General features: G+C 43.0%; 1 protein-coding gene across 1 annotated transcript in view; it reads right to left on the reverse strand.

Moving 5' to 3' along the window:
• LOC130294074 (carcinoembryonic antigen-related cell adhesion molecule 20-like) overlaps nt 1-10,922 on the reverse strand; it is a 63,633-nt gene extending 52,711 nt beyond the window's left edge. The window contains exon 1 of the mRNA XM_056543482.1: nt 10,657-10,922. Coding sequence (XP_056399457.1) covers nt 10,657-10,705 — 49 coding nt within the window. The 5' untranslated portion in view covers nt 10,706-10,922. The remainder of the gene's footprint in view (nt 1-10,656) is intronic.
• Nucleotides 10,923-15,429: the final 4,507 nt, after the last annotated feature.

A 15,429-nucleotide genomic window follows, 5' to 3' on the forward strand; every position in this document is an offset into this window, starting at 1 on the left:
CCGAGGACTCCATGCACGATTTCACCTTGTGGAGTTTCAATGACAATAAGAAAGGTGAGGAATAAGCCCAGAATCAGATTCCAAAAGCTTTTAGAGTTTACACACTACCAAAGAATCAGTGACCACAACCATGCTTCACAGTGAGGATCTATATAAGGAAAAGACCGGAGGACAGCACCTTCTGTATTAGGACGCGCCCGCATGCGAACCCCAGACTGCCGCTCACCTTCCACCCCGTCCTCTTCTGTCCCCTCTGGACCTTTTCCTCACATTGTGGGGCACACTCGCTTGCGAGCCCCACTCTGTTCTTCTCCTCCCCGCCTCCTAGGGCGCACATGTGCAGGCTTTTCTAAATTTAAAGGGCCAGTGCACCAATAATTGGTGCTTGTCTCAAACCAACCCTATTTAGTTCCGGCACTTCCTACTCTTCCCTACCAGATCTTTGTGCCCTTGTTGCCTAAGAGAAAGCATATACTTGTGTCTTGCATTGCTGTGTATTTAACCTCTTGCTACGTATACTGACCTTGCTCCTGTGCCGCCTGCCTTCTGACCACTTGCTACCTGACCTGACCTTGCTTCATTGCCACCAGCCCAGACCTCCTGCCTATCGTGACTTCGTCTGTGCCTCATCCTTCCTGTGCCTTTTTATAACTTGGCTGCCTGTGGGGACGAGTCGTATCAGGGGTAGCGACCTGGGTGCCGCCTGCCGCAGCAAGTCCATCCCCCTTTGCGGCGGGCTCTGGTGAAAACTTAGACTCTGCTCCCTGGTATGGCCCACGCTATCTTCCTCACCGGTTAGTGGATCCACCTACCACAGCTGTTACATTGTGTATTACCCTTGATCACCGGTGACCCTATTTAGGATCAGTGAATATAAGAACAGCTGCCAAATTGGCTGCTCTCCTTATGTAAGAAGAAAATTCACCTATCACCCCTATGAAAAGGCGCAGCAAATGTCACAGAATCAGCTGCTGAGCCCAGGAGATCACAGAATAGGGGCTGCCTGTCCTGTCCAGATGCAGTACCAAGAGAAGAAAAAAGACCTTTCGTGTGTCAGACGCGGCTTGCTCCAATAGAGATTATATTCAGTTATTACCGTAATTTAATGCCTATGACACTTGTTTATTAAGAATCATAAATAGCAATGGCGCGTTTCAGGGCCTCAGAACTAGTGTTGAGCGCAAATATTTACATTTCGAATTTTTATTGCAAATTTGCAAATATTGCGAATATATTCACTAGATGTTCGAAATTACGAATATTTGCCTTTTTCCCCGCATATTCACATATTCCTTCTTTTCACTTGTGGGCCAATTAGAATGATGCAAATACACTTGTCAGAGGTTATCAGCAACCAATAGTAAAGTTGCCCCCCCCCCCCCTCACTGTTTTCTTCCTCGAATACGCGAATATAGGATGAATATTCGTCTATATATTCGTGAAATATCGCGAATTCGAATATATGGCCAATGACGCTCATCACTGTTGTCAGGTATATTGTAACCCGGCTTTTTTGTGGTATTGGTGGAATAGAGACTTTTTTTCTGGTAATTCATGCAACTCATTTTTGTTCAGGTATCATCGTATGGTAGTACTTGAAACTACTGCAGCGTTTTTTTTTCCAGAGCAGCCTGTATGTCTTCTGAATCCAACAAGAGTCAGGTAGGCACTGTAGTAGTATAGGTGCCCGTGGATAACAATACAAATAGTAGTTGAATATCTTTTGCACAGGTCTTTTGACAGTTCTGTTTTGCTCCCCATGGCTCAGTATCTCGCCTGCTTAGTGCATCCATGACACTGAGCTTAAAGGGGTACTCCACTGCTCAGCATTTGGAACAAACAGGATGGAGCCCACGCCGGGAGCTTGTGATGTCATAGCCCCGCCCCCTCATGCTGTCACTCCCCGCCCCCCTCAATGCAAGTCTATGGGAGGGGGCGTGACGGCTGTCACGCCCCCTCCCATAGACTTGCATTGAGGGGCGGGGCATTATGTCATAAGGGGCAGGGATATGACTTCACAAGCTCCCGGCATCGGCTCCAGTGTTTGGAACAGTTTGTTTGTTCCAAATGCTGAGCAGCGGAGTACCCCTTTAAATACTCATTGCGACTTAAAAATTAAAAAGCCACAGGTGTGGGAAATTAACATTTAATTACCATATTAACCTGTGTCCGTGTCACCTTGTGTGTGTGCAACAAGGCCAAACAGTTAAGGGTATGTAAACTTTTGATCAGAGCCCTTCGGGTGATTTCTTTCATGATTACGATTTAAGAAAAAGCAAAACAACTATATGAAAATAAATAACTTCTTATGATGTTTATATAAATGTTTATATTTATTATATTTTTATTATTATTTTTAATTATTTATTTATTTATAAAAAAAAATTGTATTATTATTATTATATATTATATTATATAAACTATATTATTATTTATTATTAATATAAAATACACATGATCCTTATATAAAAGACAGTTTTGTTTTTTCGTATGAACAGTCCTATTTTCTAAATCAATGCCAAAATGTCACAATTTCTGTGAGGCTATGCCAACTTTTGAGCGCGACTGTATAGATGTCAGGTTTGACCTTTGTGTCGTTCATTCGCTGTGCTGTCACTATCACACATTGGGCAGAGTCCAGTTAAATAGGTCAGTGACATCAGAAATGATTCGTCCTGATTCTCCTACTGCAGGGGAAATCCAGATACCATTGATCTTCGGATACGTCCATGTGAGTGTTGGGGGAAGGGAATATGAGTTTACACCCCTGACGCTTTCTAAATTAAAGGGGTACTCCGGTGAAAACCTTTTTTCTTTTAAAATCAACTGGTGGCAGAAAGTTCAACATATTTGTAAATTACTTCTATTAAAAAAATCTTAATCCTTCAAGTACTTATTGGGGGGAAAAAGTCGGTGCGTCTTATACGGCGAATACACACCTATCGCGGCGGTCCCTGCGGCCATCAACGGCCGGGACCCGCGGCTAGTACAGGACATCAGCGATTGCGCTGATGCCCTGTATTAACCCTTCAGACGCGGCGATCAAAGCTGACCGCCGCGTCTGAAGGGAAAGTGACACTAACCCGGCTGTTCGGGACCGCCGCAATTTCACCGCAGCGGTCCCGAACAGCCAGACTGAATAGCCGGGTTAGTGCTTACAGGACACCGGGAGGGACCTTACCTGCCTCCTCGGTGTCTTCTCCGTTCAGGGATCCCCTGTATGGCCGGCGCTCTCCTTCCTCGTCATCACGTCGTCGCGTACGTGCGTCGGCGTGTGTAACTACGTGATGGCGGCGACGGAGAGCGAGGATACCCGGCCGGCAGCAGAGACGTTCCGGAGCGACGGGGACACGGCGACAGCAATGGAGCGACATCCAGGGCAGCGGTGACGGGTCCGGAGCGGCGGGGACACGTGAGTATTACCTCCTATGCAGTGGTCTTCAATCTGCGGACCTCCAGATGTTGCAAAACTACAACTCCCAGCATGCCCGGACAGCCAACGGCTGTCCGGGCATGCTGGGAGTTGTAGTTTCGCAACATCTGGAGGTCCGCAGGTTGAAGACCACTATTGGGTTAAAAATCTTAATTTTTTTAGATTTTGCACCTATAAATTGGGTGCGTCTTATACGCCGGTGCGTCCTATAGGGCGAAAAGTACGGTAAGTGTCCTAAAATTAACAAGGTGTGCAGTGTGTATTTTAAATCTTATAGGGGTATTCCAGGCAAAAACTTTTTTTCATATATCAACTGGCTCCGGAAAGTTAACAGATTTGTAAATTACTTCTATTAAAAAATCTTAATCCTTCCAATAGTTATTAGCTTCTGAAGTTTTCTGTCTAACTGCTCAATGATGATGTCACGTCCCGGGAGCTGTGCATGATGGGAAAATATCCCCATAGGAGCTGGACAGCTCCCGGGACGTGAGTCATCAGAAAGCAGTTAGACAAAAAACAGCAACTCAACTTCAGAAGCTAATAACTATTGGAAGGATTAAGATTTTTTAATAGAAGTAATTTACAAATCTGTTTAACTTTCCGGAGCCAGTTGATATATAAAAAAAAGTTTTTGCCTGGAATACCCCTTTAAAATTAATAGAGTTATTAGTTATATAATAAATGTTTTCTATAATTAACATTAAAGAGGTACTCCGGTGAAAACCTTTTTTCTTTTAAATCAACTGGTGGCAGAAAGTTAAACATATTTGTAAATTACTTCTATTAAAAAATCTTAATCCTTCCAGTACTTATTAGCTGCTGAATGCTACAGAGGAAATTCCTTTCTTTTTGGAACACTGATGACATCACTAGCACAGTGCTCTCTGCTGACATCTCTGTCCATTTTAGCAACCGTGCATAGCAGATGTTTGCTAAGGGCAGTATGGTGGCTCAGTGGTTAGCACTGCTGCCTTGCAGTGCTGGGGACTTGGGTTCAAATCCCACTAAGGACAACAATAAATAAAGCGTTATTATTATTATTATAACGTCAGCAGAGAGAACTGTGCTTGTGATGTCATCAGAGAGCATTCCAAAAAGAAAATAATTTCCTCTGTAGTATTCAGCAGCTAATAAGTACAGGAAGGATTAAGATTTTTTAATAGAAGTAATTTACAAATATGTTTAACTTTCTGCCACCAGTTGATTTAAAAGAAAAAAGGTTTTCACCGGAGTACCCCTTTAATGTAGCAGCTTTGTTTCATGATGCAGGACAAGAACAGTTGTTAAAGTGGGTGTTAATTTCCTTTTCTGCGGACGTCTGCACTTTCTATAAGCCAGGTTGGACCTGGAATACATAGGCGACTTTTAAAAGGAGATGCAACTTTTTCCCTTCATAAATAGCGACTATCGCATTTCATAAATACATGACCACTGCAAAGTTTTAAAAAAGTAAAAAAAAAGTTTTTTATGCAAAAAAAAATCTACTGTGGAGCTTGATAAATCTCCTTCATATTCTATAGAAAGCCTATGGAGCTACTAGCGATTGGTGGTGGGGGGTGCAGCACCTAGACCCTGACTGATCAAAGCTTTCGTTGTGTCTTTATGACATGTTCAAATGGCAAAGTGGCTTGTTGGCACCCTTCCTTTGGCACTCAGCACCCGGGCCACATTCTGTGGTAACTAGAACAAAAGGAAAGCGCTCCGTAGTGTCATACCGTGATGGCAAAATATGAATAAAACCAGAATAACTGGTGTTTACTAACGGTGGTTGTACTGCGCCAAATACAACAATTATTACCGCGTGTGAAATATAAGCAGACGGGAACCTGCAGCCGCTCCTGAGACGATATCCGGCAAACAAATGAACACCTCCAGGGGGATCTCAGGATCAAGCAAGGCGCATGGATCTCTTCAAAAGGTGTGGAAGTGTATTACCCATAATCCGACGTGTTTCGCAGAAAACCACTTCATCGGTTTTGTTTTCTGTGAAACGCGTTGCATTACGAGTAATAAACTTCCATACCTTTGAAGAGATCCATGCGCCTCGATCCTGAGATTCCCCCCCCCCTGGAGGTGTTCGTTTGTTTGCTGGACATTCTATGATAGTCCACCTTTAGCCACTTGAAACTACTAAGGGATTACCCTCACAAGATGTATCGAATAAGAAATATTAAAGGGGTACTCCGCTGCTCAGCGTTTGGAACAAACTGTTCCGAATGCTGGAGCCGGCGCCGGATGCTCGTAACGTCATAGCCCCGCTCCCTTATGACACCACCCTCACTGCAAGTCTGTGGTAGGGGGCGTGACAGCTGTCATGCCCCCTCCCATAGACTTGCATTGAGGGGGCATTGCATCATGAGGGGGCGGGGCTATGACATCACGAGCTCCCGGCCCCCGGCTCCAGCATTCGGAACAGTTTGTTCCAAACGCTGAGCAACGGAGAATCCCTTTAAGCAAAGTATCTTAATTTGATCTCCTAACGTGTCACAGGAATATTATGTGAATAGAAAGCTCAAGTAAAACACACACAAATATAGAAAGATATAAACGTACAACATATATGTATTACTTATATTTGTGCTCATACTTGTCAATCATCCTAAATTGTTTTCTTGTTTTTCAAAAAAATGAAAGCTCCCAGACCCCTAGAAGGGCAAGACTAGGAGTGTAGGAGAAGCACCCGAGCACAGCTGCATCTATGTGTAACATTACTGTAATTGGGTCATGTGGTCTCCAGTCTGAACCTGTTGTACTCCATTGATAAAAGAAAAGTTTTTAAAAAGGTTCTCCAGTTGACCCATGACTGACCACTCTCTCTGATACATTAAAGGGGTTACCAAAAAGATATCCCCTATCCACTTGAAGGCGTCTAGTTGATCCCCCACGATCCCAAAGGTGGACCCCCCCCCCCCAGTAATGTGGACAAATAACTTATCCACAGGATAGGGGATAAGTAGCTGATCGCTGGAGTCCGACCACTGGGGCCTGACCGCTGGGGCCCACTGCAATCATCGGGACGGTGATTATTATTATATCTTATGGTCTAATATACCAGACCGAACGTGTGATTGTACCTTTATAATTGTTTCCCCTGAGGAAGCTGCTTTATGCAGCGGAAACGCGTTGGGCTATATACATATATTGGTAGATTGTCTATCAGAATTTAATTCAGTTTTAATGGGTCACAACTTTTGGTGTATTTTAACCTAATTAGTAAAAGTTATGTAAGTTAAGAGCACTTCCTATGGGTTTATTCCCCTTTATTGTTTACTTAATCTTGCTGGAGAGAGTCTTTGAGAATCCCACCTACTGTGGGGTGGATTTAATACCACAGATCATACCTGCAGTGGAGTACCCCTTTAAGAACGGTTCAGCAGGCGCCCGCTATTTGCGGACAACAGGGATGGACATTTTGCAAATGTACTGCCGTGTGAACATGGCCTAAAAAGGATAGTGGAAAGCTGCCACGTATGTTTATGACGGAAGTTGTTTTAAAAAAGGGCCAAACAATAGTAACAGTAAGTGTTACACAATACATAACAAGCCAAATGAAATACAACACAAAGTCGCTCTTCTCCAGAAATCAAGCAGGGAAGAAGAAAGAGGAAGTAGGGCAACTTCAGGCCATTTTGAAGCACTCTGGCTGAAATATTAATACATGTTCATCTATTCTTTATCAAGGTTTCTGAGCCGCCGTCTAGGAGAATCGCACAATATTAAAGGGGTATTCCATTTAAAAAAAAATGTTTTCATATCAACTGTCTCCAGAAAGTTAAACAGAATTGTAAATTACTTCTATTAAAAACTCTTAATCCTTCCAGTACTTATCAGCTGCAAAAGTTGAGTTGTTCTTTTCTATCTGACAACAGTGCTCTCTGCTGACACCTCTGTCTTTCTCAGGAACTGTCCAGAGTAGGAGCTAATCCCCATAGCAAACCTCTTCTGCTCTGGACAATTCCTGAGACAGACAGAGGTGTCAGCAGAGAGCACTGTTGTCAGACAGAAAAGAACAACTCAACTTCAGCAGCTGATAAGTACTGGAAGGATTAAGATTTTTTTAAATAGAGGTCATTTACAAATCTGTTTAACTTTCTGGAGACAGTTGATATGAAAAAAAAATGTTTTTTTTTTAGTTGGAATACCCCTTTGAATTCTACAAAGCCCAATGATGGACTCTCTCTCCTCCTGGGGAAGAATGATATAGAAATGTCAACAACGGAGTATGGATTATTTCCTCGTTGGTGCAGGACTACAAGCCCCAGCATGTCGATAAAGCCTCAGCTTTCACTTCTAAGATCCTCGATAAGTGTTTCCCAACCAGGGTGCCTCCAGCTGTTGCAAAACTACGACTCCCAGCATGCCCGGACAGCCTTCGGCTGTTTGGGCATGCTGGGAGTTGTAGTTTTGCAACAGCTGGAGGCATGCTGGTTGGGAAACACTGCATTGCAAAATCAGGGTACACTCTGATATGCCATTCAGGAGACTAGGAGAGCTGGGTAGTAGCCTTCAGCTGTCCAGGCATGCTTGGAGTTGTAGTTTTGCAACAGCTGGAGACATGATGGTTGGGAAACACTGAATTGCAAAATAAGGGTACACTCTGATAGGCCATTCAGGAGTCTAGGAAAGCTGGGTAGTAGCCTCCAGCTGTCCAGGCATGCTGGGAGTTGTAGTTTTGCTACAGCTGGAGGCATGCTGGTTGGGAAACACTGCACTACAAAATCAGGGTCCACTCTGATAGGCCATTCAGGAGTCTAGGAGAGCTGTGTAGTAGCCTTTGACTGTCCAGGCATGCTGGGAGTTGTAGTTTTGCTACAGCTGGAGGCATGCTGGTTGGGAAACACTGTCCTAGATTGTATCTGCTGTAATGTAAATTCTCCTGCCAGTTCCCACACTGACTCACACTTAATGATCAAGCTGTCACACTTCACATACTGAGCGCATACGTGTAAATCCCGATATAGAGATGATCATACGTCAGATCAGACCATTACCTGATCTGGGGGGGGGGGGGGGGGGAGACCTTGTGAGCCAGTATATCTGGAATGGTTTTGTCACTGCAGCGTGTACATTGTGCGAGCAGACGGAAATACCCATTATAGGCAATAGAGGGGCTTTATTGTATTCAAATGTTGTTTACCATCAAATGTATCCCCATTCTTGTCCGAACCCCCTGGGTGCAAATGGTCATCATACAAAACAACTGTGGGGGGCAACATAGTATAGGCCCAACATATACCAGAGTGTGCCTGCAGCTGGGGCATGATGGGAGTTGTATTTTTGCAACAGCTGCAGGCACACAGAATTGAGTTTGTCGAAAATTTGGCCATCCACGTTACGGCCAAAAGATTTGTAACTTCAAGTGCAGTGGTGTCCAAATGGTAGGCCTCCAGCTGTTGCAAAACTACAATGCCCAGCATGCCTGAACAGCCAATGACCTAGGCTTCAGAACAGCGTTTCCCAACCAGCATCTCTCCAGCTGTTGCAGAACTACAACGCCCAACATGCACCGACAGCCGACAACCTAGAGCAATGTTTACCAACCAGTGTGCCTCCAGCTGTTGCAGAACTACAATGCCCAACATGCACCGACAGACGACAACCTAGAGCAGTGTTTCCCAACCAGTGTGCCTCCAGCTGTTGCAAAACTACAATGCCCAACATGCACCGACAGATGACAACTTAGACTCTACAGTAGTGTTTCCCAACCAGGGTGCCTCCAGCTGTTGAAAAATTACAACTCCCAGCCAAGGGCTGTCTGGGCATGCTGGGAGTTGTGGTTTTGCAACAGCTGGAGGCACCCTGGTTGGGAAACACTGCTCTAGCAGACTGAACTCATCGCCATAGTAGGCAGCATCATGGCTCAGCGGTTGCGGTCCTGGGGTCTTCATTGAGTTTGTATGGTCTCTGTGTTTCTATGGGTTTCTACAAACATGCAGAACAACTATGGTTAACAACATAGTATAGGCCCACGTACTGTATAGATCAATGCTTCCCAACCAGTGTGCCTCCAGCTGTTGCAAAACTACAACTCCCAGCTTCCCCAAAAATACAGAACTATAATTGACAACATAGTATAGGCCCAAGTACTGTATAGACCAGTGTTTCCCAACCAGTGTGCCTTCAGCTGTTGCAAAACTACAACTCCCAGCATTCCCGGACAGCCAACGGCTGTCCGGGAATGCTGGGAGCTGTAGTTTTGCAACAGCCGGAGCCAACAAACTCAGCTCTGCTACATTAGTATAAACCAGTGTTTCCCAACCAGTGTGCATTCGGCTGTTGCAAAACTACAACCCCCAGCATGTCTGGACAGCCCTTGTCTGTCCAGGAATGCTGACAGTTGTAGTTCTGCAAACTGGTTGGGAAACACTGGTTTATACTTATGTAGCAGAGTTGAGTTTGTTAACCGATGTGAAAGTTTGGCTGCCATGTTACAGCCAAAAGATCTGTAACCTCTAGTGCAATGGTCTCCAAACTTCGGGCCTCCAGCTGTTGCATAACTACATCTCCCAGCTGTTGGCTATCCATGGGATGCTGGGAGATGTAGTTTTGAAACATCTGGAGGCCCACAGTGTGCAGACCACGGCTTTCACTCAAAGCTCGCATTCCCAGACAGCCAACAACCTAGTGGATTGAACGGATCGCCATAGCGGGCAGCACCATGGCTCAGGGGTTAGCGCTATTATGGCGCTCTTTGTGGGGGTCTCCTTGAGTTTGTATGATTTTCCTCCATTTCCCCTAAACAAACAAACCAAAAAAAAATCGGAGCCTGTTTGATAGGAGAAACAGATTGTGAGTCCCATTGGCGACAGGGACCGATGTGAGCGGCGACAAACACTGTACCGCGCCACGGAATATGCTGGCGCTATAGGAGCAACAGGAAACAAAATCAATGGGAAAAAAAAAACAACAACAGTGCTGTTGCGTACACCCAAAGGAGCCGTCTCCATGTCTTTGCCATGTCTTGCAGCCATAGTACGTAACACGGCCATCTATACAGGCCCAACCAAGAGGGGAGGGGGGGTTGGGTTTCACATATGGTGGCTGCTATAGTAACTCAGCACCGTGCACATACATGTCAACAGTTCAATGACAAATCCATATAAGAATCACTGCAAAAAAAATAAATAAATAATAAATAAAAATAAATAAATAAATAATAATAACAATAATAATAAATGATGACTATAATCCGCATCATCAACAATGGTCATGGATGGTCTTACCTGCGAGCAGTGCACAGTGACTGAAGTGATGAATCTGAATGAGATACATTGTATCCAAACTGTAAACACCAAATAGCAACAAATCGCAGGCAAAAGCCTCCTGATCACCCAGATCCTGGCATTGTGCCCCTGACCCTTGGAGATGTGACGGATGTGACTGGAGATGTTGTAGGATTGGTGTTTTATGACATCTTCTTGGATTTAGCAGATCCCAAGCGATCTGTCCTCCTACGCGTCTCTACGCCTTCTCCTCCAGTTCTCTCTACAGCTCTTTGTCACATGGCTGGCTGTATGGGGCTGTCCAACCTCAGGGAGGTGCTAATGGGGAAGTAACACAAGGATTTCCAAATTCAGCTCTATTACTCACTGGCCTGTGCTGAAGGGTTGATTGATATGCAAATGTCTAGAAGGAAGGGGTTAAGGATCTGCTGCTGGTGTTTGCTGCTGATCCTCTGACACTGGTGGAACTGCAGGTCACATACAATCCATGAGATGAGAGGGGATTCAGAGGCTTCATCCTATAACAGTGTTTTCCAACCAGGGCGCCTCCAGCTGTTGTAAAACTACAACTCCCACCATGGTGGGAGTTGTAGTTTTGCAACAGCTGGAGGCACCATGGTTGGGAAGCACCGCTGTACAGTGAGGAGGGGGTTGTAAGGCTTGATGCTCCGCTGCCCCCTCTGGTACTTAACTACCATTGATGTCATAAATCTATATATACACACATGAAAATCTCATTGATCTGCCCTTGGTGGATGGACTTCTGTTTGCAGCCGTACCGCTATGTATTGGAATTGGATTGTAAAATATGCTTTACTATCTCATAGATTGTAAAATATCTCATAGATTGTAAAATATCTCATAGATTGTTAAATATCTCATAGATTGTAAAATATCTCATAGATTGTAAAATTTCTTATAGATTGTAAAATATCTTATAGATTGTGAAATATCTCATAGATTGTAAAATCTCTTATAGATTGTAAAATATCTCATAGATTGTAAAATCTCTTATAGATTGTAAAATATCTCATAGATTGTAAAATATCTCATAGATTGTAAAATCTCTTATAGATTGTAAAATATCTCATAGATTGTAAAATCTCTTATAGATTGTAAAATATCTCATAGATTGTAAAATCTCTTATAGATTGTAAAATATCTCATAGATTGTAAAATATCTCAGATTGTAAAATCTCTTATAGATTGTAAAATATCTCATAGATTGTAAAATATCTCAGATTGTAAAATCTCTTATAGATTGTAAAATATCTCATAGATTGTAAAATATCTCATAGATTGTAAAATCTCTTATAGATTGTTAAATATATCATAGATTGTAGGATCTCTCATAGATTGCAAGATCTATAATAAAATATAAGATCTCTCATAGAGTGTACGATCTATCATAGAATATAAGATCTATCATAGAATATAAGATCTCTCATAGATTGTAAGATCTATCATAGATTGTAAGATCTCTCATAGAATATACTATCTCTCATAGATTGTAAGATCTATCATAGAATATAAGATCTCTCATAGATTGTAAGATCTCTCATAGAATAAAAGATCTCTCATAGATGGTAAGATATATCATAGAGTGTACGATCTATCATAGAATATAAGATCTATCATAGAATATAAGATCTCTCATAGATTGTAAGATCTCTCATAGAGTGTACAATCTATCATAGAATATAAGATCTCTCATAGATTGTAAGATCTCTCATATGATAGATCTTACAATCTATCATAGAATATACTATCTCTCATAGATTGTAAGATCTATCATAGATTGCAAGATCTCTCATAGATTGTAAGATCTCTCATAGAATATAAGATCTCTCATAGATTGTAAGATATATCAAAGAATATATGATCTCTCATAGATTGTAAGATATATCATAGAATATATGATCTCTCATAGATTGTAAGATATATCATAGAATATATGATCTCTCATAGACCGTAAGATCTTTCATAGATTGTAAGCTCTCTCATAGATTGTAGGATCTCTCATAGTTTTTAAGATCTCTCATAGATTGTAAAATCTCTCATTGAGTCTACCCTTTCTCTTAACTTGTAAGATCTCTTATAGATTGTAAACTCTTTTTTAGATAGTAAATCTTTCATAGATTGTGGAATTTCTGAGGAATTGTAAACACTTTCTTAGATAGTAAGATCTATTATAGATTGTAAGATCTTTTATACATTGTAAACTCTCATAGACTGTAAACTTTTATCAATTCTAAACTCTCTCATATATTTTAAGATCTCTCATAAATTGTAAGTGCTCTCATAGATAACTCTCTCATAGATTGTAAACTATCTTAGATTGTAAGCTCTCTCATAGATTGTAAGCTTTCTCATAGATTGTGAGATCTTTCATAGATTGTAAACTCTCCCATAGATTGTCAGATCTCTCATAGCCTTTAAGCTCTCTCATAGATTGTAATATCTCTCAGCATTTCTAAATACTTTCATGAATTGTAAGCTCTCTCATAGATAGTAAGCTCTCTCATAGATTGTGAGATCTTGCATAGATTGTAAACTCTCCCATAGATTGTAAGATCTTTTATATATTGTAAAATCTCTCATAGATAGTAAGCTCTCTCATAGATTGTAAAACCCCAAATAGATTGTAAACTCTCTCATAGGTTGTAAACTCTCTCATAGATAACTTGCAGATTGTAAGACCTCTCATAGATTGTAAACGTACTCTTTAACCTGCGCAGATCTTGTCTGTTTACATAAATCCTTGTTTTCACCCTATTATGGCTTCTTATCCCCTTGTTTAAGTTGCTCACTTTATTCAGTTCACTGAGCAGGAGGGGGAGTTCCCTTGCTTGCTCTTATGTAGGAACTTGCTGCCTCACTTCTCAGAGCTAACAATTGGCTACTAAACTCTGGTTCAACTGTACAAGAAGACTCTCTGCATTCAATAGACCTCAGTGTATGCATAAAATGGCAGAAACATACATGTCAATGGAGAAAATACAGTTACTGTGGGCTTCAGCACCTAAAATTGAAGAGCTACGTGGTAGCCACTCGACTACTCTACTGTGTAGTGTCATGTCTGAGGTAGGAATCACTGCTGTCCTGACATTTGCCCCAAACCACTGTACCTACGCAGTTGGATTATACACCCTAAACAGCGCCCCCCAACTGGACGATGGTCCCTACGCTGGTCTAAGTTCAAGGGTGTCAGAATAGTCAGGCAGCCTGGGTAAGCAACAATTGGGCAGGCTAGTATAAAATCACCAACAGGGGGTTAACCTGGGAACAAGCCAAAGTGTCAAAACTGAGAGAGCAGTGAAGTACAAAATCAGAGGCAAAGCAATGTCAAGACAGGCAATTGGTCAAAACTAGACAGTGCCGTAGCACAAAATTAGTAGACGGAAGAATAGTCAGAAAACAAGTAGTGGTCCGGTCACAGGAGGTCAAAAGCACAATAGGAACACAGGGAATATGAAGGTGAGTGGCGGTTGAAAACCTTCATTATGAGCATAGGTGGATAGACAGAGCGTCAGGAAGAAGATGCCATACTGGAACTAAGCACATTATAACTGTTATAGGTAGCAGCAGAAACAGTTGGGCTGGGCGAGCACAAATATATTTCCAGGAGGAACAACAGATGGACATCACAACAGCATTATTATTTAATCGGGAATACAGCACAACAGCATTATTATTTCATCAGAAACACAGATAAGTCACGGCAACCTTCTCTTAAAAGGGTACTCCGCTGCTCAGTGTTTGGAAGAAAAACTGTTCCCAAAGCTGGAGCCAGCCTTAGGAGCTTGTGATGTCATAGCCCCGCCCCCTCATGACATCACGCCCTGCCCCCTCAATGCAAGTCTATGGGAGGGGGTGTGACAGCCATCATGCGACCCTCCCATAGACTTGCATTGAGGGGTCGGGCCGTGATGTCATGAGGGGGTGGGGCTATGACGTCACAAGCTCCCGGCACCAGCATTCAGAACAGTTTGTTGCAAACGCTGAGCAGAGGAGTACCCCTTTAAGGCACAAACTGGGGAGACTATGGCCCTTATAGATGGGCAGACACAAGCACTGATCTCGTAGTATGGGTGCTCTTTTAATGAGCCTTATACGTGGCTTAAAGGGGTACTCCACTGGCCAGCCAGCGTATGGAACTAAATCATCTGAACGCTGTTTTTTGTGCTGCGGGGGGTTGGCCACGCCCCCGTGACATCATGGCCATGCCCCCTCAATGCAAGTCTATAGGAGGGGCGTGGCAACAGTCACGCCCCTCCTATAGACTTGCATTGAGGGGGCGTGGCCGTGATGTCACGAGGGGCGTGACTGACCCCCGCAGCGAGAAAACTGCGTTTGGAACATTAAGTTCTGAGTGCTGGCCAGTGGAGTACCCCTTTAATAATCCAGAAGACAGGGCTGAAAAAAGCGTCACTAGATTGTCCGTGTGGCCCTTCACTTCCATCATTGTCAGCTGTAGATCCCTGTATACACGGAAAGATGTGAGGCCAAGTAATAATGATTTTTAGGGCTGCACAATACCAGGGCTGGGCTGACAGACAAGCTTATTCTGCTGATCCTGGGTCTTTGACATGGATCAATAATTGGCCGTATAAAAGACCCGTTAGACCTAAGATGCTCTTTGCAAGATCCTGGCACCGAATGACTACAGGACCGACATGGGAGGAACAGCGCAGGCACAATAGCTAACAAATAGTGGCTACGGCTGGGAAGTCACAAACTATTTTGCTAGGAAGGCAAAAAAAATTTAAAAAA

This window comes from Hyla sarda, chromosome 10 (genome assembly GCF_029499605.1).
Source record: "Hyla sarda isolate aHylSar1 chromosome 10, aHylSar1.hap1, whole genome shotgun sequence".
In the NCBI taxonomy this organism is placed as follows: Eukaryota; Metazoa; Chordata; class Amphibia; order Anura; family Hylidae; genus Hyla; species Hyla sarda.